Source organism: Calidris pugnax, unplaced genomic scaffold (genome assembly GCF_001431845.1).
Source record: "Calidris pugnax isolate Ruff unplaced genomic scaffold, ASM143184v1 scaffold103, whole genome shotgun sequence".
Lineage (NCBI taxonomy): Eukaryota > Metazoa > Chordata > Aves > Charadriiformes > Scolopacidae > Calidris > Calidris pugnax.
Genome location: NW_015090990.1, coordinates 11,376,046 through 11,398,419, shown reverse-complemented (window position 1 = coordinate 11,398,419; position 22,374 = coordinate 11,376,046). Strand labels below are relative to the sequence as shown.

Genomic DNA, 22,374 nt, shown 5'->3' with positions numbered 1-22,374 from the left:
GCACCAGTTCGAGGTACCTGTCACCCTGTGCATCACCCAGAATGAGACTGTTTTTTACTGTCTTTCATGTTACTTCTGACGTCTTGTTATGCTGTCCTTTTGTGGTTGCCTGAAATTTTGACGTTTTGTGCCATGTATAAATTCTATTGTTAGAATGGCAAATATATAGGGAACATAAGAGACTCTCCCAATCTCCTTCATATGAGTTCAGAATCTAAAATTTTATACACCAAAACTGATAAGATGCATGGAAAAGAGCATTTTGCTTTGGATTTTTAATGTAAATGTCTGTCATTACAATTTTGCCAAGAATCTCAGATAATATAAACGGGGTTTTTCCCAAAGTATTTTTCTTTAACCACTACCAACTGGCAACCCTGTCCCCATGCATGGTAGTAAGAACCAGACACATTCATGACACAGAAATATTAAAAAAACAAAAAAACCCAAAACAAACAGGACAGACCAAAAAAACCCACAAACGAACCACTTCAGAGAGAATGAACAGGTGAGGAGGAAAGCTGGGTTCGATGTACTGTGATGCAACAAAAGTTGCTACTGGAAAAGAAGTCCCAAAGTTATCAAATGAAGATACTAGATAAGGCAGTAGCGTTTTAATTCTTAGGCATATCTTATTTGGGCCTAGATCCCAAATGACAGATACCCCAAACTTGTTAGTAAATGCAGTGATTATTGAGATGCGTGGTAGATCAGAATGGCGTTCATTCTGTGGTAAAACTTTATATGAGAAAAACATATGGCTGTAATCACACATTGATGTAACTTTTTTCTAACTATAAGTTCATGGGGAAGCAAGAAAGGGGGTTCTACAAATCTACAATTAAATTCCACATGGTTATTAGGGACAAGACCACCAGGTCTTCTGTATTTGTGCAGAACCATTCTGCATCAGATGAAGAATGAGAGCAAGGAAATTACTTCACTCTGCAGACAGCCATTTTACCATCTCCAAATGCAATTTCTAAATAGAGGTTTATAGAAGCCCTGAAAATTCAGTTAATTAAAAACTCCCACATACTTATACTGCAAAAGAGTTGACAGAACAGAAATAGGGGAAAGAAAGAGTAATGATGATGGGATTGCTGTTCCTCACCCTGTCATTGCCCACACTGCTGAATGCAAAACACCAGCAGATTTATGAGGAATGGCAACAGAAATAACAGGCTAACGTAGCTCCCAGAGAAAAGCCAGATCCCAGCAGGGCTGAGAATGACAGTCTCTCCTCCCAGGGAGGTAAGGCTGCCGAGCAGTGACCAGGCATATCCTAAGGCACACTTCACCCTCGAGCTGTACCTGATCATAGCCAACCGTTTTCTCACAGAACCTATGTAGCACCACCACTCTGTGCTTGTGCCTGCGTGTAGTTTTGTGTGTATGTGAGCGAGAGAGAGGGAGACGGTTTGATACCGTGAGTCCATTTGATTGCTTTCATGAGCTGAGTGCACCTCCAGTTTATGTTTCATTGTTCATCTTCCCATTTAATGTCTAAAACTGACTATTACTAATATCTTTGAAGCACCTGAGGTGCCCAGGAAGGCTGCTCGTGAGGAAAAAGTGCCTGTGGCCATTACCAAAGCACCAGAGCCTCCAGCACTCAGAGGTACCTGTTCTTCATGGATTACATAACAAAGAAGACATTTGATCTTCTTCTCTTATGTGTTGTCCTACCCTCTCTTGGCCTGTCTCTGTTTCCTGTCTGAGACTCTCAAGGTTGTGCATGCTGGGTAGATGGTGCTGCACATGTGTGGGAGGTTTTGAGCTGGCTGTTGTGATGTGCTGTCTCTGGGTTGCCCTGGGTTTTTCTCCTCCTTGGCACATGTTTTCACCACTGTAAAATGAAACACACTAATATCTTTGAAGTGCCTGAGATGCCTGAGGCAGAGGTCCCAGAGGAGGAAGAGGAGGAGGAAGCACCAGAAGAGGTGGCACCAGCTGCTGAGCCTGGAGAGCCAGAAGCTCCTCCACCTGAAGGTACACGATGGTGTTCTGAAAGAGCCTCTTGTGCCTTCTGGGTTTCTGCAATACTGAGTGCATTTTGCCTCTCTGTCTTCTGTGGGGAGGGGTTGTCTTCTGTCTGTATGTGCATGTAAATGCCTGCAGGAAAGGGTGGGGCTCGTCAGCAAGTGCTCTCTCCTAAACCCATAGTTTGGCTCTTTGCTGCGAGTAGTCCACCTGAAGGAAGAGTGGTCATCTGATGAGGACTCCCTTGTAGTCTGTCAAAGGTTTACTTTCCTACTTTGCTGCTTGCCATTTGGCTTTTTGGTGAACTTTACTTTGGTCAAGTAAAAGAAACTAATATCTTTAAAGTGCCTGAGGTGGCTGAGGAGGAACAGCCAGAAGAGGAGGTGTCAGTGGTCATTCCCCCAAAGCCTGTGGCTGTGTCCAAGAAACCAGAAGCTCCAAAAGCTAAAGGTATAACTTCTGGAGAAAGTTGCTTTTTTTTTTTTTTATTTTACTTTATTGATTAATATTTTCATTTATTATCCTTTCTTTCGTGTAAGATTTTTTATGTGTCCTCTATTGCTAGCCTCTGCTGTGCCTCTATTTGCATATGTGACTAACCAACCAGTCACTAGGGGAATATTACAATGTTAGAAATAGCTAAACTCTTTGATTTTATCATGAGTGTTGTGATCTTTTATATTTTTCTTAATTGTAAAATTAAGAGGAAATAATATCTTTAAAGTGCTCAAGCTGCCCAAGAAAGCTGTCCTGCAAGAAAAAACACCTGTTGATGTGCCCAAAAAACCAGAACCACCACTAGCCAAAGGTACATATCATCACTATTAGTATAACCATTAGAAAGAAACATTGTGCTCTTCTGGATTTAATTTGAATTTTTTTCGGGTGATGACCTATCAGAGATAGCTGCCTAAAAAACATGACATACAATATGGATTTTCAAAAACATAACAGAAAAACTAGATTCAGCTCCTTGAAAAATATCTGCAGCACTCTGAACTTTTTCTGAAGTTTAAGAATTAACATTTACTGAATGCTTACTTTAAACAGAATAACACGTTTTTCTGAAGAAAAGCCTGCAAATAAGTCTTCAGTTTAAAGAACTTAATGTTGCACCCCTGAATATTTTAATAGACTGTAGTGCTGGATGATAACACAGTCAGTATCAGTTCTCTACATCTTTAAAAGTAGCATTAATGCCAGTATACGTGAGGTAGATTTTCTAGCAGAGACTGGATATAATCTACTGCTGATCATATTAGAACAGGAAAGGGTCATTAATATGATCCAAAGGAGAGGAGAGAAAGTATATAATTCTGTAAACAGTAGAATCTGAAAGACAGGAGCTGTGGAAAACTGAAAATGAAGAGGAGGTGTAAAGAATGGAAATAATTGATAGAAAAAAGTGGCAATGAAAAATCTAATGTTACGTTCCTAAAAAAATTATATTGCAATGACAAAGTAGCCATGAATTATACAGTACTGATACTCAAATACAGTAACATTCTGTAAATAAGTCTCTAATGAACTGTTACAAAGACAGCATATGCTTTTTCCATTTCCATCTTGACTCAGAAACTAAACCCAGAATCTCCATCTCCCCTGTGATGTATTTGACACCTCCAGTCATTCCACATGTTCAAAGCAAAGCATACCTGATGAGTAACTGTAACCACAGCACTTTCTCAATGAAGACTGCATGCATGTATTACTGATTATCTTCTTGTTTCATACACAAATCTAAAATATACTAATATCTTTGAAGTGCCCAAGGTGCCAAAGAAAGGTGTTCTGGAAGAGCCCACACCCGTAACTGTGCCAAAAAAGCCAGAACTTGCACCAGTTCGAGGTACCTGTCACCCTGTGCATCACCCAGAATGAGACTGTTTTTTACTGTCTTTCATGTTACTTCTGACGTCTTGTTATGCTGTCTGTTTGTTGTTACCTGAAATTTTTACATTCTGTGCTGTGTATCAGTTAGGAATTCAATTACCTATAATTTTGTATAAACAACCCAAATGATATTTTGAATTTACTCTTTTGTCTTCATGTTCTGCATTAGCAGATACTGAAATGTTACATTTTAAAACTTGATCATAAATTTTTCAGATTACTGCCAAATTTTGTTACCTTAAAATGATGCAGTGAATGTCTCTTTTGACAGTCTCAGTTAGTTTATATGGTAAACATCAATCTTTCAAAATGAAAAATCTATTTTTACTCAGAAATGCATGTATGAGGGCGGTAAGAAGAAGTGACAGCGTATGAAGTGTTAATAAAAAACGTTGATAATTTTAGAGTTTATAATGAAGAAGAAATGTTTATCAAAACTAGTGAACCACCCAGGATGTGGAAGCTGTCACAATGAAATTAAAATCGAGGCAAGAGAGCGAAATAGGATAAGAAAATAAGCCAATAAAAAGAAAAGCATAAGGAAAGAATGGATATGTAAAAGGACAGAAGTAGGGACAAAGGAGAAATACTATGTTCTTCACCCTGTCATTGCCCACACTGCTGAATGCAAAACACCAGCAGATTTATGAGGAATGGCAACAGAAATAACAGGCTAACGTGGCTCCCAGAGAAAAGCCAGATCCCAGCAGGGCTGAGAATGACAGTCTCTCCTCCCAGGGAGGTAAGGCTGCCGAGCAGTGACCAGGCATATCCTAAGGCACACTTCACCCTCGAGCTGTACCTGATCATAGCCAACCGTTTTCTCACAGAACCTATGTAGCACCACCACTCTGTGCTTGTGCCTGCGTGTAGTTTTGTGTGTATGTGAGCGAGAGAGAGGGAGACGGTTTGATACCGTGAGTCCATTTGATTGCTTTCATGAGCTGAGTGCACCTCCAGTTTATGTTTCATTGTTCATCTTCCCATTTAATGTCTAAAACTGACTATTACTAATATCTTTGAAGCACCTGAGGTGCCCAGGAAGGCTGCTCGTGAGGAAAAAGTGCCTGTGGCCATTACCAAAGCACCAGAGCCTCCAGCACTCAGAGGTACCTGTTCTTCATGGATTACATAACAAAGAAGACATTTGATCTTCTTCTCTTATGTGTTGTCCTACCCTCTCTTGGCCTGTCTCTGTTTCCTGTCTGAGACTCTCAAGGTTGTGCATGCTGGGTAGATGGTGCTGCACATGTGTGGGAGGTTTTGAGCTGGCTGTTGTGATGTGCTGTCTCTGGGTTGCCCTGGGTTTTTCTCCTCCTTGGCACATGTTTTCACCACTGTAAAATGAAACACACTAATATCTTTGAAGTGCCTGAGATGCCTGAGGCAGAGGTCCCAGAGGAGGAAGAGGAGGAGGAAGCACCAGAAGAGGTGGCACCAGCTGCTGAGCCTGGAGAGCCAGAAGCTCCTCCACCTGAAGGTACACGATGGTGTTCTGAAAGAGCCTCTTGTGCCTTCTGGGTTTCTGCAATACTGAGTGCATTTTGCCTCTCTGTCTTCTGTGGGGAGGGGTGAAACCAGCATTTAGGTTGTCTTCTGTCTGTATGTACCTGACCTTTAGCTTGGTCAAATAAAAGGAACTAATATCTTTAAAGTGCCTGAGGTGGCTGAGGAGGAAGAACCGGAAGAGGAGGTGTCAGTGGTCATTCCCCCAAAGCCTGTGGCTGTCCCTGAGAAACCTGTGGCAATACCAAAGAAGCCTGTGGCTGTGCCCAAGAAACCAGAACCTGTGGCTGTGCCCAAGAAACCAGAACCTATGGCTGTGCCTAAGAAACCAGAGCCTGCACCTGTCCTTAAAAAACATAAAATTCCTTCAGTTAAAGGTAGATATGACAATGATTGAATATTTCCTCTTCCTTATTCTCTGAATACTTTTTCCCTTGTTTCACTGATATACCCAGTGATTAGGTATCTGAGTGAACAATCTGTCACTTATGTTATTCTTCATGTTTTGAATTCCTTACTCTTTTTAGTCATGCCATTGTATGTATGTATGTATCTTAATGTTCACAAAAATGAAAATTTACTAATATCTTTAAAGCACCTGAAATGCCAGAGAGAACTGCCCCAGAAGAGAAAGTGTCTCTTACAACACCTAAAAAGCCAGAATTTAAAAAGCCAGAGCCTCCTCCATCCAAAGGTATATATTGCCAGGAAGCATCTCCTGAGAAGGAATGTTCTCTATTCTTCTCTCTTTGTTCATAACAGAGTCTATAAAATGTGTCTGTTGTATTTAGACTACCTTGGGAAAGACTGGAGCAGAGTCTTTTATGCTTATGACCACTGTTACTCACTGTGATTTTCTGTGTGCTAGATGTCTTTGTGGTTTTTATGTTTCATGTGTACATTTATATACATGAAAATAAAAGGAACTAATGTTTTTTTTAAGTGCCAGAGGTGCCCAAGAAACCTATCCCAGAAGAGAAAGTACCTGTTGCTGTTCCTAAAATACCTGAACCACTCCCAAGTGAAGGTATATGCCATCATAGCTGTTACTGTAAGGACAGTCCTTTGTCCTCATCTTCCAAACATAAACACTAAGATATGTTGTCCTTTTGTCCCATTGTAATGTTTGTAAATTATTCCTGTTACATTTTAGTTGATACCAGTCTATGTTTCTCGTATCTACTATTATATTTTCATATTTGGAAATAAAATACCACTTTCAGAAATAAATATTTTCAAGTCATATATGCTCCCATGCAGGATATTCCTAACAAAATCTGTCTCTTTTTAAGATAATAATCAGTTCCCACTAAATTTGAGTCTTTAAAAACCTAGTGATTATATTGCTGTTATAATCTTAAATGAGTTGAGAGCACTGAAGTTTTTATTCTTTCCAGTTATGAATTACCCACAAATTTAATGTTTAGTTAATATTGCACAAATAAAAAATAATGTCCTTCTGAAAATACTATCAGACAACCCTGATTCATTCTCACATAGAAAGAGAGCAGTTTTTCAAAAGCATGTATTAACTGCAATGGTAATAGATACTCAGTGATCACTTATCCTAACATGTATTTGTCTGCGTCTATTGGAGTAGCTCTCCTTTTAGTGAGATCTACATAATTGTTCATGTGAAACAATCTTATCATTGGAAACTTACACCAGTTATCAATATTCTTTAAAGAATACGAAATTGTAAAGGAGATTGAGCATGAAGAAGCAGAAGAAATTCCAGTTGCAGAAGTAGAGGAGGCTCTACCAGTTGAAGGTATACAAAGTACCCACTCAGAGGCTGCCAGACGTCTTTCTTTCATTCCTGTGCAGTTTTTTTCTTGCTGTGTTGTTCGTGCACCTGTGCTTGTATGTTGTAGTTCTTGGCATAATTCTTCCACTGTGTTACGTTTTGGAAATGAGTTCTGATCTCTTAATTCTAAGAACGACACACAGATTATTTTAAATGCTTTCATGTTGTTTCTTGTCAACAAGTTTTCCTGTCACTTGGTTTCCCACCTTTGTTCTTGTGTTACTAACATGCTTTTTAAAGTCATCTTGAATGTTTGTATTGTGTGCGTGCTACAAAGCAATAGCCTAAGGCTTTCATGCTCCCATTTAATTAAATGAGACTTTTTCACTGCTTCACTGGAAATGGAAAATGACCGCCTTTACATTTGTACATTACTCTTCACATAGCTACTGTGATAGTAAATGTATAGTAAATCTGCCTAATGTTATTTAAAGCGCCGGAACCTGAAAAGAAGATTCCTGAAAAGCGAAAACCACCACCACCTACTCCACCAACAGAAGATATTAAAATGGCAAAAGAACTACTTAAAGGTATAAACATCTGAAGCCACAATTAACAGTGGGAACTCAAATTTATAATCCATTTAAATTATACTGGTGAATCTTGAAAAGCATGCTTTAAAACATGTCACTTTGAATCTATTTTTTTCTTTTCTAATTTACTATTGCTGTAATTGTGCACCTTACTAACACTCAACTCCTCAGGATTTTTGACCAGTGTATGCCAAGTCATTTTTCATGAGTTCTTTTCAACAGTTACAGAAAAAAAACAATGTATTAAAAAAAAATCTTAACCAAGTTAACACATTCTTCTATCCTTCACGTCATTCTTCTATCTTTAACATGTTCTTACAAACGAAAAGAATCCCCAGCAGTAACTTGCTGGTGTTATTATATGAAAATAGGTTTCAGATCAACTGTGCTTCCTACAGATCTTCTGACTTCTAAACAGTTAATCAGCCAGAATTTTAGCTTTGTAGCTCTTGTCTTTCTATTATGTCAATAGCTTTAATCAGTTGTTTGGATTTAAAAAAAAAATATTTTCTTTTTTGAATCTAATAATGTGTATGGTAAAATTCAAATAATTTTCTTTAAAGCTCCTGAATCAAGGAAGAAAGTTGTGACTGCAAAACCTGGTGAGCCTCCAAAATTGGAACCACCACCTGCTAAAGGTACCTAGCTAATATAATAACCTTACTTAAATTAAGCCTCTCATAGCCCTAAGTTGTGGTTCTCAGTATCTTCTTCTTTAATTTGCTCAGGAATATTGAAAAGCTGTCTATGTTAGATTATGCTCAACAGTGGACAGTTTTGGATCCAGTTTTGGATGTATATGTTCATGTTGTATTTATGTCCAGTTTAATCTCCTGCTGTGCAATTCATGAGATGCAAGAGACAGAATCACGGAACAGTGAGAGAAATTTTGAGTTTTGTCACTTGGGTACATGATCACTTTCGTTCTCTGCTTAGGGAGAAATAAAAAATAATACGCTGTTTGAATATATGTACCATTGTTCAAATGTACTTAGTTTATTATTTGTCTGAAATGTAAGTCATTTTTGTGAGAGGACACTTTCCAGAGGTGGAAAAGAATAATGAATCAAGCAAGCCACTTTAGAAGTACTCCCTTATATTTTTCATATATATTGGAGCTTAAGACAAGCTAAGCAGCTAAGCACTGAATATCTCTTCTTAATTCTGTTCCAAGTTTAGAAATTAAACTTATGAATATCATAGAAAGGCAGTTCAGATAAATAGATATGTAATAGAAGCCTGTAATGAAGGAGTAAAAGGAGATAAAATGTTACTATGATAACTCTCTTTGAATATACAACCTTTGCATTTTTGTCAATCCATACTTCTCTTTTGTTGATTTGTATGAAAATTTCCTCTTATGCATAAGCCTAGAAGAAGACTGTATGCCTTCAATCCCAGTAGTTTTACTTTTGCTTTTAATATTCAGTAGTGGACCAGCATTTGATTTGTGTGTTTGGAATGGTTAGTTGATGGTTAGCTCTGTTATGATCCCATAATAAAATCTGCAATAATATTCTTTTAAGTGCCTGGACTTGTAAAGAAGCCTCGCAAAGTAATTCCTGAAGTTACTCCTCCACCGAAAGAAGAAGTTGTTCTAAAAAGAGGTATAGTAACTTGGCTCCGTTTTAAAAAAAAAAAACAACATATCAACATTGTTCAGTATATTCCCCTAAGTAACATTGTTTTATGTGTGTGGTATGAAAAATTATATGAACAAAGTACTACCCAATGTCTGTTTCTTGGGGAAAGGCTTTATAGTTGCAGGAATGAAGTGGAGATATCCTGAAAATCCATCCAAAGGATCTGTGATGAAAACAGAGCAGAACACTGAAAGTCTGGTTCCCTATACCTCTCTTCTGTTTTCTTAATCTCTGCAAAGCCTATACTAAAGTTGACAGTTTTCCACTGCCTTCAGCTTCTGGACCCCTAAATATTTTCCAGTGACAGTATAAATGCTATTAAAGTCACATGTGTAGCATCTGTATTCTCTTCTATGGTTTACTCAGAAGTACTGCACAGATGTGGTACCCGGTGGTACTATTGGACATCAGTTTCCAGTCTGTACCCTTCTGAATCAATTCATGCTCAATTATTGATTAGAAAATGGTACCACTAATTTCAATTCTCTTTGAAATGCCATAGAGGGATGATTCATGCCCATGTACCTTGCAGCCAACCTTCAAATTTCAAACTTAATAAAATATAGATACTGAGTTTTTCAGATGACAACTTCATTAAATATCAAAGACTAATATCTGATCAGACAAAAATAAGGGAAATAACTAAAATGAAAAACAGACTATATAAATTTAAGCTCTCCAAATATAACACTAGAAGATTCAGTCTTGTTCTCTCACTACAGTCAATGGGAGTTTAATCCTGCATTTTTTGCCCTGAAAATCATCAGTAACTGCAGTTATTAATGCATAGTTATGTAAAGTAAGTCATCTTTTAGATATAAGAAATTTATTATATTATAATATATTTTATTCTATCATAAACAGTTAACATTGACATCTTTCCTCTCAGATGCACTGCTCTTAATAAAAGCATTTTTTTTCTCTAGATGCCTTTGAATTTTAAAAGACTTTCAGAATAGTATCTTGAATAGTTACACCAAATCTTCCATTTATATTTAACTATATACTTTACATTCCTGTTTCTTCAGGACTGTTGATATATTTTCAATCTTTTATCTTGTTTGGTGTCTTATTATTCTTTTGCTTACCCATGTTTTTAAAAAATGAAATTCTTTTCTTTTAAAGTTCTTAAAAAGAAATCAGAAGAGGAAGAACCTAAACCAGAAAAAGAACCTAAACCAGAAGTTAAACCGGTACCTACACCAGTAGAAAAAATTAAGAAACCTGAAGGTACTGGATTGCATTCAAATCTATCTGCTAAAATATAAGTAAAAAAAAAAATAATGATAATCCCACTTTTAAGTACTACTCTCTGAAAATTCAGGAACAATAGTGAGATTCAAAAGATGATTTGCATTAACCTAATTGTGCAAGTTAAAGCTTTGCTCAAATCACAATTAAATTTGACATTCACATTTGGGTCTTAATTTTGCATTTTGGAATTGTTTCTCAATCTTCACTATGTATAGAAAAGAACTTCTATAGAGAATTTCTATAGATACTGATAAAAATATACCTACATTGAAACAGTTAATCCAAGCATTCTTTTACCTACCGTTTTGCAAATATTTGTCCTTTTGTCCATTTAGTGTTTCTAATTTATTCCTAAACCTTATGAACATCTGAACTGTTTATGACTAAAAAGAATTAAAATTTTTAAATTTATTTGATATAATTGTATTTGAGGACTCAAGGTGTTTCAATATATCTTACAAAATAAAAATAATGTTTTAAAGTCCCAGAAGTTCCTAAGAAGAAAACTGAGATACCTGTCATAAAAAAAGAGGAGAAACATGTGCCTGAACCGCCAAAAGGTATAGGCATGTGGTGTTCTTTTTCCTTACTGCAGCATCTAAATTATATTCATTGCTGAATATTGTGCTATATTAACCTGAAGCATTACTATCATCCAGTCTGTCCATGCCTGTTGTGTCATGATTAACCACTTTGCATTCTTCTGGACTTCTTGTCATCTTTAATTCTTCAATGCTTGAAAATTTCATCCTTTTTTTTTCATTGTATCTTGCTTTACAAGAGTTCATCTCAAGTTAATTTCTTGCTTTCTGGCTGAATAAAATGCAAAAAAATAAATTCTGTCTTTGATTAACTGTCTCTGTATTACTGCTTCTAACTTTAATGTTCAGTGGGATTACAAAACATGTAAATTAACCTATTTGTAATTGTTGTGTTTGAAATGCCAGAACCTAAGCAAGCAGCCATCCCAGTTCCTGGGCCTGAACCTAAACCTGCAGTGGGTAAGAATTCTTTAGTAGATGAATACTGGTGTGGAGCCTTTCTTGTGCGTATAGTATTTTCCATTCAGAGATTTCTGGCTACAGGACATTAAACAAATGGCTTTAGTATTACTAAGACTGGAATTGTCATACAATCTACAGAACATTTTAAAGAACATCAAACTTAAAATAAAATTATCTATTAAAACAAATATATGGGAACTCTATTTTATTTTTTTTTACAGCTCTAAAATCTCCAAAACCAGCAGCAGAACCAGCAACAGCTGTTACTACTCCAGTGACAGTCCCAGTGGTTGGAAAGAAAGCAGGTATTTATGTTTATTCACTGCTTGTTAGGGTTTTTTCTCTCTGAGGTACCTAAATACCTTCAGAATAAAGAGAATGAAGAGCTGAACAATCATATAACTCATTAATTAGAGGAAGATTTGAGGTCCTATTCAAGGATCTTGTTATTGTAGGTACTATCACCTAAAAGACAAGTGTCTCTGATATACCATTGAGTTGAGTCTGTGTTCTTGTTTCTGGATGGTGATATGTGCATCTTTATTTGTTGTCCTGCTATGAAATTTGTGTATTCTGTTGTTTCCTTGGTGTTGGTTATGTCCTGATGTATGTCTTGTGAACTGCTTCTTGTATTTTCAGTATAGCAAAAGAAAGGTTACACGTTTCTAAATAATTCTTCTGGTGTTTAGTTTTCTGCTTTTTATTTGTTATTGAAGTCCTGAGGAAAAGTGTCAGTGGTGTTGGAGAACTAGAGCATTGCTACTTTCATTTGACATGCTTAGGACCCTGGATCATACCCTGCTGTGAAAAAAGAACTGTGAAGAATCCAGTTCCTCTGAAGCACTCTGAGCCTGAGGTCCATTGGTAGAGCGAACGTACATGCTGCTCGCCCATTGTTCAAAGGGTCTCACGTTACAGTAGAGCTCAGATCTTGGGCACTTGGGAAATTTAATCATTAGTGTCTCGGCCATTGATTTGGTGATGTAGTGAAGCCTCCAGTAATGTAACTAACCCATTTTATATAGGTGGCCAGATTGGCCTCAGAAAGCTGTCATATTCTGCTACTTTTAACCTGGATTGGATTTAAATTGGCAAACTAGTGGGATAATGCTCTGTACCATTACAGTGATTGACGTAGGTGTTCTGTACAGTTTGTGTGTGCCATTCTTATCTTTCTTTTGTTTTGTGATTGTGTTGTATGTTTTCTGTTGTGTGGAGAAGAGGTGTCCTAAGTTCATTTTATTTCAGGTATAGCTGGAAATTTTGTCTTAAACTATATTGTTCCTGATGGTTATTCTCATGGATTTTAACTCTCTAAATTACCTGTGAAACCTTTGTAGCTGCAGAAAAGCCTGATGCGCCATCTGTACTAAAGCGTAGAGATAAAATGCCCCCAATGGAAGAAGAAAAGCCTGAGTCAGTTGTGTTAAAGAAGATTTCAGTTGAGAAACTCTTACCTGTAAAAGAGAAAGTAAGTCCTAAGCAGACAGTTCTGGACATTCAGACAGTAGAGCCACTTGAGTTTAAAATCTCACTGGAAACAGCTGATGGAATACTGAGGCCAGAGGGAGATGAGCAGGAGAAAGTAGCTCTTAAATATTTTATCTTCACTCCTGAAGAAGAGGAGCCAGAAATGACACCTATAGTTTCAAGAAAGACTACCTTTACAGGGGAGAAGAGAGAAGTTACAATAGATCACGTTACTTATGCAAAGGATGAACCACAGCTATCTGATGAGGAATTGAAATTGGTTTCTATATCATCTGAACATGTGGAAGGAGATTCTGGAGATGAAAAGGGGCATGAAATTAAATCAGTTGTTCATAGGGAAGGTGCTGTAGAGAAAGTCTCTGACAAGCTTAGTGTTCTTGATGAAGGAAAGATTCCTGTGCATGAAAAAGAAGGGGAAATTGAGCCGGCTTATGTACCTAAACATATACCCAGAGAGCCATATAAGCCCAGAGACCAGAAAAGACTTCTAGGAAAAGAGACAAAATCAAAAATCAGTTTGCAACCTGAAGAATTTTCCATTAAGGATGCAACTTCATTTGTAAAGGATATCACAGAGGCAGGAACAGCTGAAACTTCTCTGCTTAGGAGTGCGGAAAAGAGTGGAGGGTTTACTCTAGAGAAATCTGAAATTCCTCGTGGAGAATCCATGAAGGATCATGACATACGAAATAAAACAGAATGGATGAAGAAATCTGGTACTACAGTAGCTGAAATTCCTATGGATAAGATTCTTAGTAAAGAAGAAAAGAAACTGGAAATTATTGAAGGTGATGAGAGAGATGAGAATCTGGACTTTACATCAGCAGAACTCCATTCCTTAGACCTGTCTGAGGAGACTGAACCAACATTGAGAAAAGATGTTGTCCTAGAACACCCCACTGAAGACAAGGTTCCCACAGGAAAAGCTTACATAACCTTTAAACCATCTGCTTTTAAGCCAGAAGCAGTGGAAAGGAAAGAAAGAGAAAAATATTCTGCAGAGGAAGAAGAAGTTCTTTATGAGGAGGGTTCAGGACAATTGTTGGCTGAGAAAGCACTCCTAAGTGATAAAAAAACAGGCAAAAAGATTATACCAGAGAAGGATGAGAAAAGTACCTTCAGCACCCACTTAAAAAAAGACAAAAACAGGCATTCAAATGCCCTTGAAAAGCTGCCTGTGGAAAAAGAAGAATTTGATACAGTGATTACAGGAGAAGGAATGGAAGGTGAAGCATCTGTAGTAGAACATGAAAAGGAAGTCCAAGATGAAAAAGCTGACAGAACTGAGTCAGTAAAGGAAGTTGCTGTTCAGCCACCAGCATTTCAAGATGAAAAACAATTTCAAGTTCATACCATTCAGGACAAACATAAAGAAACTCCTGGTCTCAAAAGCAGCAAAGATAAAAGTGAAGAAAAGAAATCTTCTTTGACTGTGGAAGAAGTGAAGCCTTTGGGAAAGGAACTTCCAGTGACAGAAGGTACATCAGATGAAAAACAATCAGCTAAACATGGCATTGGAAAAAGCACATCTGTTTTCATGAAAAAAGAGAAGGGAAAGCTTTCAGACAAAATACCATCAAGCAAAGGAATCCCTGCAAATGGAGAAGTGACTTACTCCTCAAGCATAGGTAAGATAATAAGTCCCAAGAAAGCAGAAGGAGAGAAAGAATATCGGAAATCAGAACCTGCTCACATGATTGAGCAGGCCAGCAGACTTTTGAGTGATAACAGGAATTTGGATGCACCTGGAGATTCACGTGAAGTTCTGGATGTTCCTGCAAAATCTCATGCAAAACGAGGTGAGGAAGACCACTACCAATTTCTTCTACGAAGTGCTTGTATTATTTGCTTCAGGAGAACACAATTTGCCATTGCAATGTTTTTTTTCATTCTTTAACCTGGTTCACACTTCCATCTGGTCTGTCAGCTGGCTGTACTGGCATTCAGCGACTCTTGACATGTTTGTCTTACCTGTCTGTACATACATCTGTGTGATCAATGTTCGTTGTCTTAGTCTTGCACTTTTATAAGACTGGATAAATCATGTTGTGTATCATTATCTTTCCAGAAAAACTCACACATTTTTCTAGTATTCATTTTTCCATCCACTGCTCTAAAATTTGTCCTACATTCCATTCATTTCATTCTCCCCTTAAAAATATCTTTCATATTTCCTTTCACAAAATGATGATGAGAAGCAGCGTAGCATGGGAAATATTTTCAAAAGTCTGAGATGATTCATCACAAGTTGGGCAACTAACAGAACATCCCTTGCTTGTAAGAGCTATCACATTGCCCTGAAATATGTATTTAATTTATACAACTTATAGTTTTGTTGTCTTCATTAGTAAAAATGTGTGTTTTTTCCCAAGAAAAACCCATTTGTAACAGGTACTTAAGATATTTTCATTGATAGTTCATAGTTGATAAGCTGGTTTGGTTGATAGGGTATTGATCAAGGGCCTAATATGAGTTAAGTGTCAGGGAATGGCAGAATTTTACAGAATAACGGGCAGGACAATAAAGGAGCTCCTAAGCTGCCTTTGAGTCCACACTACTGACTATCTGTTTTTCCCATGCTTCGAGATATTGAACTTATCATTGAGATATAGACAGTATAAGTTGTATACATGTATACACACATTTATGACTTCCTCCTCTTGTGTGTATGTATAGCTAAAGGAAGAGAAAATCTGATTTGTAAAATAAATGTTTGCCTAAATTTTAGTATGTATGTTTATTTAACTACATTCCTAATAATATTGCTGTTCTACTTCAGAGGCCAAGACGCCAAAAGAAGAAACTCCGAAGGGTATCAGTCCAGTCAAAGGTAGGATACAACAAGTCAATACCTACAAGCGAAAGCAACAAATAAGGATTAGTTTATTCATTTCAATCTGAATTACAGCCAAGAAGACACCTTCACCAGCAGATGCAGAAAGAAGGAAACTCAGGCCAGGCAGTGGTGGTGAAAAACCTCCTGAAGAGCCTCCATTCACTTACCAACTCAAGGCTGTACCACTGAAGTTTGTGAAGGAGATGAAAGATATAGTGCTAACAGAAGCTGAATCTGTTGGGTCTTCTGCAATCTTTGAAGTCCTTATTTCACCATCCACTGCAATTACCAGCTGGATGAAAGACGGAAGTAACATCCGAGAGAGCCCAAAACACAAGTTTATTGCTGATGGCAAAGATAGGAAGCTACATATTATTGATGTCCAGCTGTCAGATGCCGGTGAATATACTTGTGTATTACGACTGGGGAACAAAGAGAAGACCTCTACAGCCAAACTCATTGTTGAAGGTATTCCCTGTTTCATGTTTATCAAAAATTTAAAGGCTAGCTACTCCTCAAGCTAGAAGTCCTAGTACTTTGTGAATTTACAGTGGTTGGTAGATGCAGCCTTTGGTTTCCATCAACCACTACACATATTGCTTTAATATGTAAGGCATTTCTGTATCACACCTTCTGTATATAAATGAGACAAATAAAAATTTCATGTTTTCCACAGAACTCCCAGTGAAGTTTGTGAAAACTCTTGACGAAGAAGTCACTGTGATTAAAGGCCAGCCACTGTACTTGACCTGTGAGCTTAACAAAGAAAGAAATGTGGTCTGGAGGAAGGATGGGAAGATCATCAAAGACAAGCCTGGGAAATTTGCTCTGGGCATTATTGGTTTGTCACATTCCCTCACAATCACGGATTCAGATGATGCTGATGCTGGCACTTACACTGTTACTGTGGAAGACTCTGAGCTATCATGCTCGTCTTGTGTTAAGGTAGTAGGTAAGTGAACAAAACCATGTTCTCCTTTCTCTGTAGGATATTTGAGGTGTTTGTCTTATCTTATCTGTGTCTTATCTGTTAATCTTATCTGTGTGGACAGATAAGATTTGTACAGCTATTAAAACTTGTAGTAGTTTAAAATCTGTTAGTTTTATTTCTTCTATTTATGACTCATCTCTTTGTAGTAAGAGCCTGCTAAGCTACATTTTTATGTAACTTTTTGTTATGCAGAAGTGATAAGAGACTGGTTAGTAAAACCCATAAGAGACCAGCATGTGAAACCAAAAGGGACAGCTACTTTCACCTGTGACATTGTCAAGGATACACCAAACATTAAATGGTTTAAAGGAGATGAGGAAATCCCTGCTGAACCAACTGACAAGACAGAAATCTTGAAAGAAGGAAATAAAATTTTCCTGAAAATTAAGAATGCTGGCCCTGCTGATATTGGGGAATATTCAGTGGAAGTTGAAGGTCGCAGATACCCAGCTAAACTGACCCTTGGTGGTAAGAAAGCTTTTATTTGTATTATATTTAATCAGCCCATAGGCCAATATTCAAAAACCTCTAAACAAACAAACAAAAAATGCAACCTGAAATATTATAAAGCTCTATCAAAACTTGACCTAATTATATATGTATTCATTTGTGCATTCTAGAACGTGAAGTTGAACTTCTGAAGCCATTAGAGGACGTTACGGTTTACGAGAAAGAAACAGCAAACTTTGATACAGAAATATCCGAGGATGATATTCCTGGTGAATGGAAGCTGAAAGGAGAAGTCCTGAGACCCTCACCTGTAAGCATCCTTGAATTTTACAACAAAATTTATTTAAATTTAAACACTTTAAACAGGTTCCCTTAAATCTTTATGGTAATATATTTGCAGTTCTGTCATTGCTGCTCAGTCCAGAACGTAGAAAGGCTAAGCATTATGGTGATTAAAAAAACACTGCTTCTCTAAGTAAGAATTATATACTATGAAAGGTAAATGCTGAAGGGCTTCATTTTCTCAGAGGATTACAGCACTTTATTCAGACAATGATAAAAATATCTGACATACATTGTCAGGATTGATGCTGACATTTAAAATAAGTGTGGAATGCTGAAGAAAGGTACTTCATTGTTTTATTGTTGAGTAAAAGTGCTAACTTTCCTTGAAAAGCAGTTCAAATCTTTATAGCTGTCTCTTTACTGTATATAAAACGTGGATAGAATCCCTTTGTTAAAAATAGCTAGCGGTAAGGCATTGGCATTTTATTTACCAAAGTCTGTCATCTCTCCAGACATGTGAAATCAAAGCTGAAGGAGGAAAACGCTTCCTAACCTTACACAAAGTCAAGTTAGACCAAGCTGGTGAAGTCCTTTACCAGGCACTTAATGCAGTTACTACAGCTATCCTGACAGTGAAAGGTATGATGCATCATGGAGTATGGTGTCAACTTAAACAGAGTTCTCATGGAGCACATTACAAATGATGTGTTCTGCTTTGTTTGCAGAAATTGAACTGGACTTTGCTGTGCCCCTAAAAGATGTTACTGTCCCTGAGAAGCGCCAAGCAAGGTTTGAATGTGTCCTTACAAGAGAAGCCAATGTTATATGGTCTAAGGGCACTGATATACTCAAGATTGGAGAAAAATTTGACATCATTGCAGATGGAAAGAAGCATATTCTTGTAATCAATGATTCTCAGTTTGATGATGAGGGAGAATACACTGCTGAAGTTGATGGCAAGAAGAGCACAGCAAGACTGTTTGTGGAAGGCAAGTATCTTCCTATGAATAAAACATTAAAAATGGATAAATAATTTATCTTTTAGAACCACATTAACCTTTTACTGATGGTGTTTATGTGTCTACATTACAGGTGTGAGGCTGAAGTTCATCTCACCTCTGCAGGATCAAACGGTGAAAGAAGGGGAAACAGCTCACTTTCAGTTTGAGCTTTCTCATGAAGACATGCCAGTGAAATGGTACAAAAATGACAAGAGACTCCATACAAGCAGAACAGTTTTTATGACTTCAGAAGGCAAAGTTCATAAACTAGAAATGAGAGAAGTAACACTTGATGATATCTCTGAAATAAAGGCCGTAGTTAAGGACTTGAACACACAAGCAAACCTCAAAGTCTTAGGTAATTACATAATTTAAAACATGCTACATAATATGTATAAACAATTTTTATAAGCATAAAGTGACAAAATAGTGATGTTTTAGTAAATTTATATTACTAATTTACCATTTCGTATTCACTGTGTTTTTGGTAGAGGCTGATCCATATTTCACTGTGAAATTACAAGACTACAGTGCTGTGGAGAAAGATGATATTACTCTGGAGTGTGAACTTAGCAAAGATGTGCCAGTAAAATGGTACAAAGATGGTGAAGAACTAGTAGCTTCCAACAGAATTTCCATAAAAATGGATGGCTTGCGCCGTATCCTGAAAATCAAGAAATCTGCAGAGAGTGATAAGGGTGTTTATGAGTGTGACTGCGGAACCGACAAGACAAGTGCTAATATCAGCGTTGAGCGTAAGTTATCATGCCTTGGCTAAGGAAAAGTACTGAAACCTTTGTAAAATCTGAAGATAGACAGATACTCTTTAGTGTACAAAACTCTTAGAAAACATGGTTTTATGATTAATAGCTGGAATATCTAGATTTACAACTATTAAGAGTATTCACAAGAGACAGTATATCTTAAGATATGTAAATGGTATCCTAAGATATGTAAATGGCTGTTGTAAAGACAGTGATGATCAATTATTCTTTATGTCCATTTACAGTCAGGAAAAAAAGCAGTTAGTTTAATTCACTATTACAGATATCTGGGTATATTATGAGAAAAATATACTTGCTAAAAATAAACTTTCAGACATATTATAAAAGGGGGTTGTAGACTGCCCAGATTGCAGCTTTTTAAAAAGATGTTAGATGAACATTTATCAGTAATAGCATTTGAATGCCCTAAAGAAGGCAGAGGGGGAGAGTTGAGGTCCTTTCCAGGACTACATTTCTATGGTATAGAATGAGTGAATAAACAGATGTGAACTTTTGGGTTTTTTTTATTTTAGCTCGCTTAATTAAAGTGGAGCGCCCACTGTATGGAGCAGAAGTATTTGTTGGTGAAACAGCACGTTTTGAAATTGAAATTTCTGAGCCTGATGTCCATCCTATATGGAAGCTAAAGGGAGAAACCCTAACACCTTCACCTGTAAGGCCTCATCTTTACTTTTAGACCACAGCTTATACTAGAAAAAAAAAATTAATAATAATGTCTTCTGAGTTGTTCTTAGAATATTCATATTTGTGGGGTGGGGCTGTGTTTCTTTATCACCAGGACTGTGAAATCATTCAAGATGGGAAGAAGCATACTCTTGTCCTTCATAACTGCAACCTTGATATGACTGGCGAAGTGTCTTTCCAAGCTGCTAATGCTAAAAGTGCTGCTAATCTGAAAGTGAAAGGTACAGTCTGCACTTTGCCAACATTTACATGAGTATCTCAGGGCATTAGAACAAATCTAGCAGCAGAAAGGTCTATATGAACCTATCACTGAACTAGAAATGCTCTTTGATTTCAGAATTGCCTCTCATCTTTATCACTCCACTAAGTGATGTGAAAGTCTTTGAGAAAGATGAAGCCAAGTTTGAATGTGAGGTGTCCAGAGAACCCAAGACTTTCCGCTGGTTGAAAGGAACACAAGAGATTACCCCTGATGAAAGATTTGAAATTATTTCAGATGGAACAAAACATGCTCTGATAATTAAATCTGTTGCATTTGAGGATGAAGCTAAATACATGTTTGAAGCTGAGGACAAGACCACAAGTGCCAAGCTAATTATTGAAGGTTTGTCTGACTTTGTCTTTCTAGGAAAGATTTGCACTGTGGTCCTTGAATAGTTTTTATTGATAGGATTCTTATTAATTAAATGTTATGTTGTTATAGGTATCCGCCTGAAATTCATTACTCCTCTCAAGGATGTAACAAAAAAGGAGCGAGAAACTGCAGTGTTTACTGTGGAACTCTCCCATGAAAATATCCCTGTTATCTGGTTCAAGAATGACCAGCGATTACATACCAGCAAACTGGTTTCAATGACAGATGATGGCAAATTCCATACACTCAGAATCAAAGATCTTACTATTGATGATACTTCTCAGATTAGAGTGGAAGCTATGGGAAAATCCTCAGAAGCTAAACTTACTGTTCTTGGTAAGAATACCCAGAAAGATTTACATGATGTATATTATCAGAAGAGGGTTATTACTGAAAAATGATGAACAGAAAGTCTTGGGGTTGGTTGGAGTTTGCTTTCATGGTGTTTTTTTTGTTTTGTTTTGACCTAAATTTACATTGCAATTTTTGACAAATTTACAATTTGTTTGTCTTCTTTGGGTCTACATTTCCCCATTCACAAGGAATAATTAAAATAACTTTAAAATGTCACACAACTGTTACAAAATTAACTGTTAGATACTTAAATGGTGCTCTGAAACTCCTAGTGCACCAAAACAATGTCATCAGTAATATTAGTAATAAGCTGAATTGTTTATTACATATTTGCTGTTTTCTCTTTTTGCAACAAAACTTTGTAATATTCATAGGACTATATGTAATGCTTCTTGCAGAGCTTAAACAAGAAATGTATTTTATGGTAAGATCTAATTGTTCTTTCTGAAAGACTAAAACTTCAGACTGAAACATGTCTTTAACTTTTGCCTGTAGAGGGAGACCCTTACTTCACTGGGAAGCTGCAGGATTACACTGCTGTAGAGAAAGATGAAGTAATCTTACAGTGTGAAATCAGCAAAGCAGATGCCCCAGTGAAATGGATGAAGGATGGCCAACCAATTACTCCATCAAAGAATGTTGTTATTAAGGCTGATGGTAAAAAGAGAATCCTTATCCTCAAGAAAGCTTTGAAGAAAGACATTGGACAGTACACTTGTGACTGTGGTACTGATCAAACCTCTGCTAAACTCAATATTGAAGGTATGCTTATTTTACTGGGGTGCTCTATAGTAGAGATCTTTTGGGGTCTGTTCAAGTTTGAGGGAATCAATCCCTTTTTTTCTTTATCCTGCAGATCGGGATATTGAGGTTATACGTCCACTATACAGTGTGGAAGTGATTGAGACAGAGACTGCCCGTTTTGATATTGAAATCTCTGAGGAAGGTGTCCATGGCAATTGGAAGCTAAAAGGAGAACCCCTGACTGAATCAGCTGTAAGCAAATATTTCAGGATGTTTCTTATGTGTGTCCCAACGATGGGTGAGGATGTAGAGAGCGAGGTAGAAGGAGGTGACTGCAGAAATTAAGTGAAATCTCTTTCTGCTTTCGATAGGGTTACTCTAACAAAAATGCTGGTGTTTTACATTAAAAACTTTTAAAATACATAATCATAGAATAGTTTGCATTGAAAGTGGCCTTAAGGTAATTCCACCCCCCCTGCCATGGGCAGGGACACCT

General features: G+C 37.1%; 1 protein-coding gene across 4 annotated transcripts in view; it reads left to right on the top strand.

The window, feature by feature from the left end:
• TTN (titin) overlaps positions 1-22,374 on the top strand; it is a 247,953-nt gene that overhangs the window by 129,208 nt on the left and 96,371 nt on the right. For 3 of the 4 annotated variants that reach the window (XM_014954163.1, XM_014954162.1, XM_014954161.1), the window contains 21 exons: positions 8,286-8,360; positions 9,249-9,329; positions 10,491-10,595; positions 11,102-11,179; positions 11,567-11,620; positions 11,845-11,928; positions 15,894-15,944; positions 16,023-16,418; positions 16,627-16,902; positions 17,134-17,409; positions 17,562-17,701; positions 18,189-18,315; positions 18,402-18,665; positions 18,769-19,035; positions 19,169-19,432; positions 19,975-20,114; positions 20,241-20,367; positions 20,484-20,750; positions 20,850-21,116; positions 21,630-21,896; positions 21,991-22,130. In XM_014954163.1, coding sequence (XP_014809649.1) covers positions 8,286-8,360; positions 9,249-9,329; positions 10,491-10,595; positions 11,102-11,179; positions 11,567-11,620; positions 11,845-11,928; positions 15,894-15,944; positions 16,023-16,418; positions 16,627-16,902; positions 17,134-17,409; positions 17,562-17,701; positions 18,189-18,315; positions 18,402-18,665; positions 18,769-19,035; positions 19,169-19,432; positions 19,975-20,114; positions 20,241-20,367; positions 20,484-20,750; positions 20,850-21,116; positions 21,630-21,896; positions 21,991-22,130 — 3,746 coding nt within the window. Of the gene's footprint in view, positions 1-1,881; positions 1,993-5,531; positions 5,666-6,333; positions 6,410-7,623; positions 7,720-8,285; positions 8,361-9,248; positions 9,330-10,490; positions 10,596-11,101; positions 11,180-11,566; positions 11,621-11,844; positions 11,929-15,893; positions 15,945-16,022; positions 16,419-16,626; positions 16,903-17,133; positions 17,410-17,561; positions 17,702-18,188; positions 18,316-18,401; positions 18,666-18,768; positions 19,036-19,168; positions 19,433-19,974; positions 20,115-20,240; positions 20,368-20,483; positions 20,751-20,849; positions 21,117-21,629; positions 21,897-21,990; positions 22,131-22,374 lie in introns of all 4 variants that reach the window. The other variant, XM_014954164.1, reaches the window with a different exon arrangement.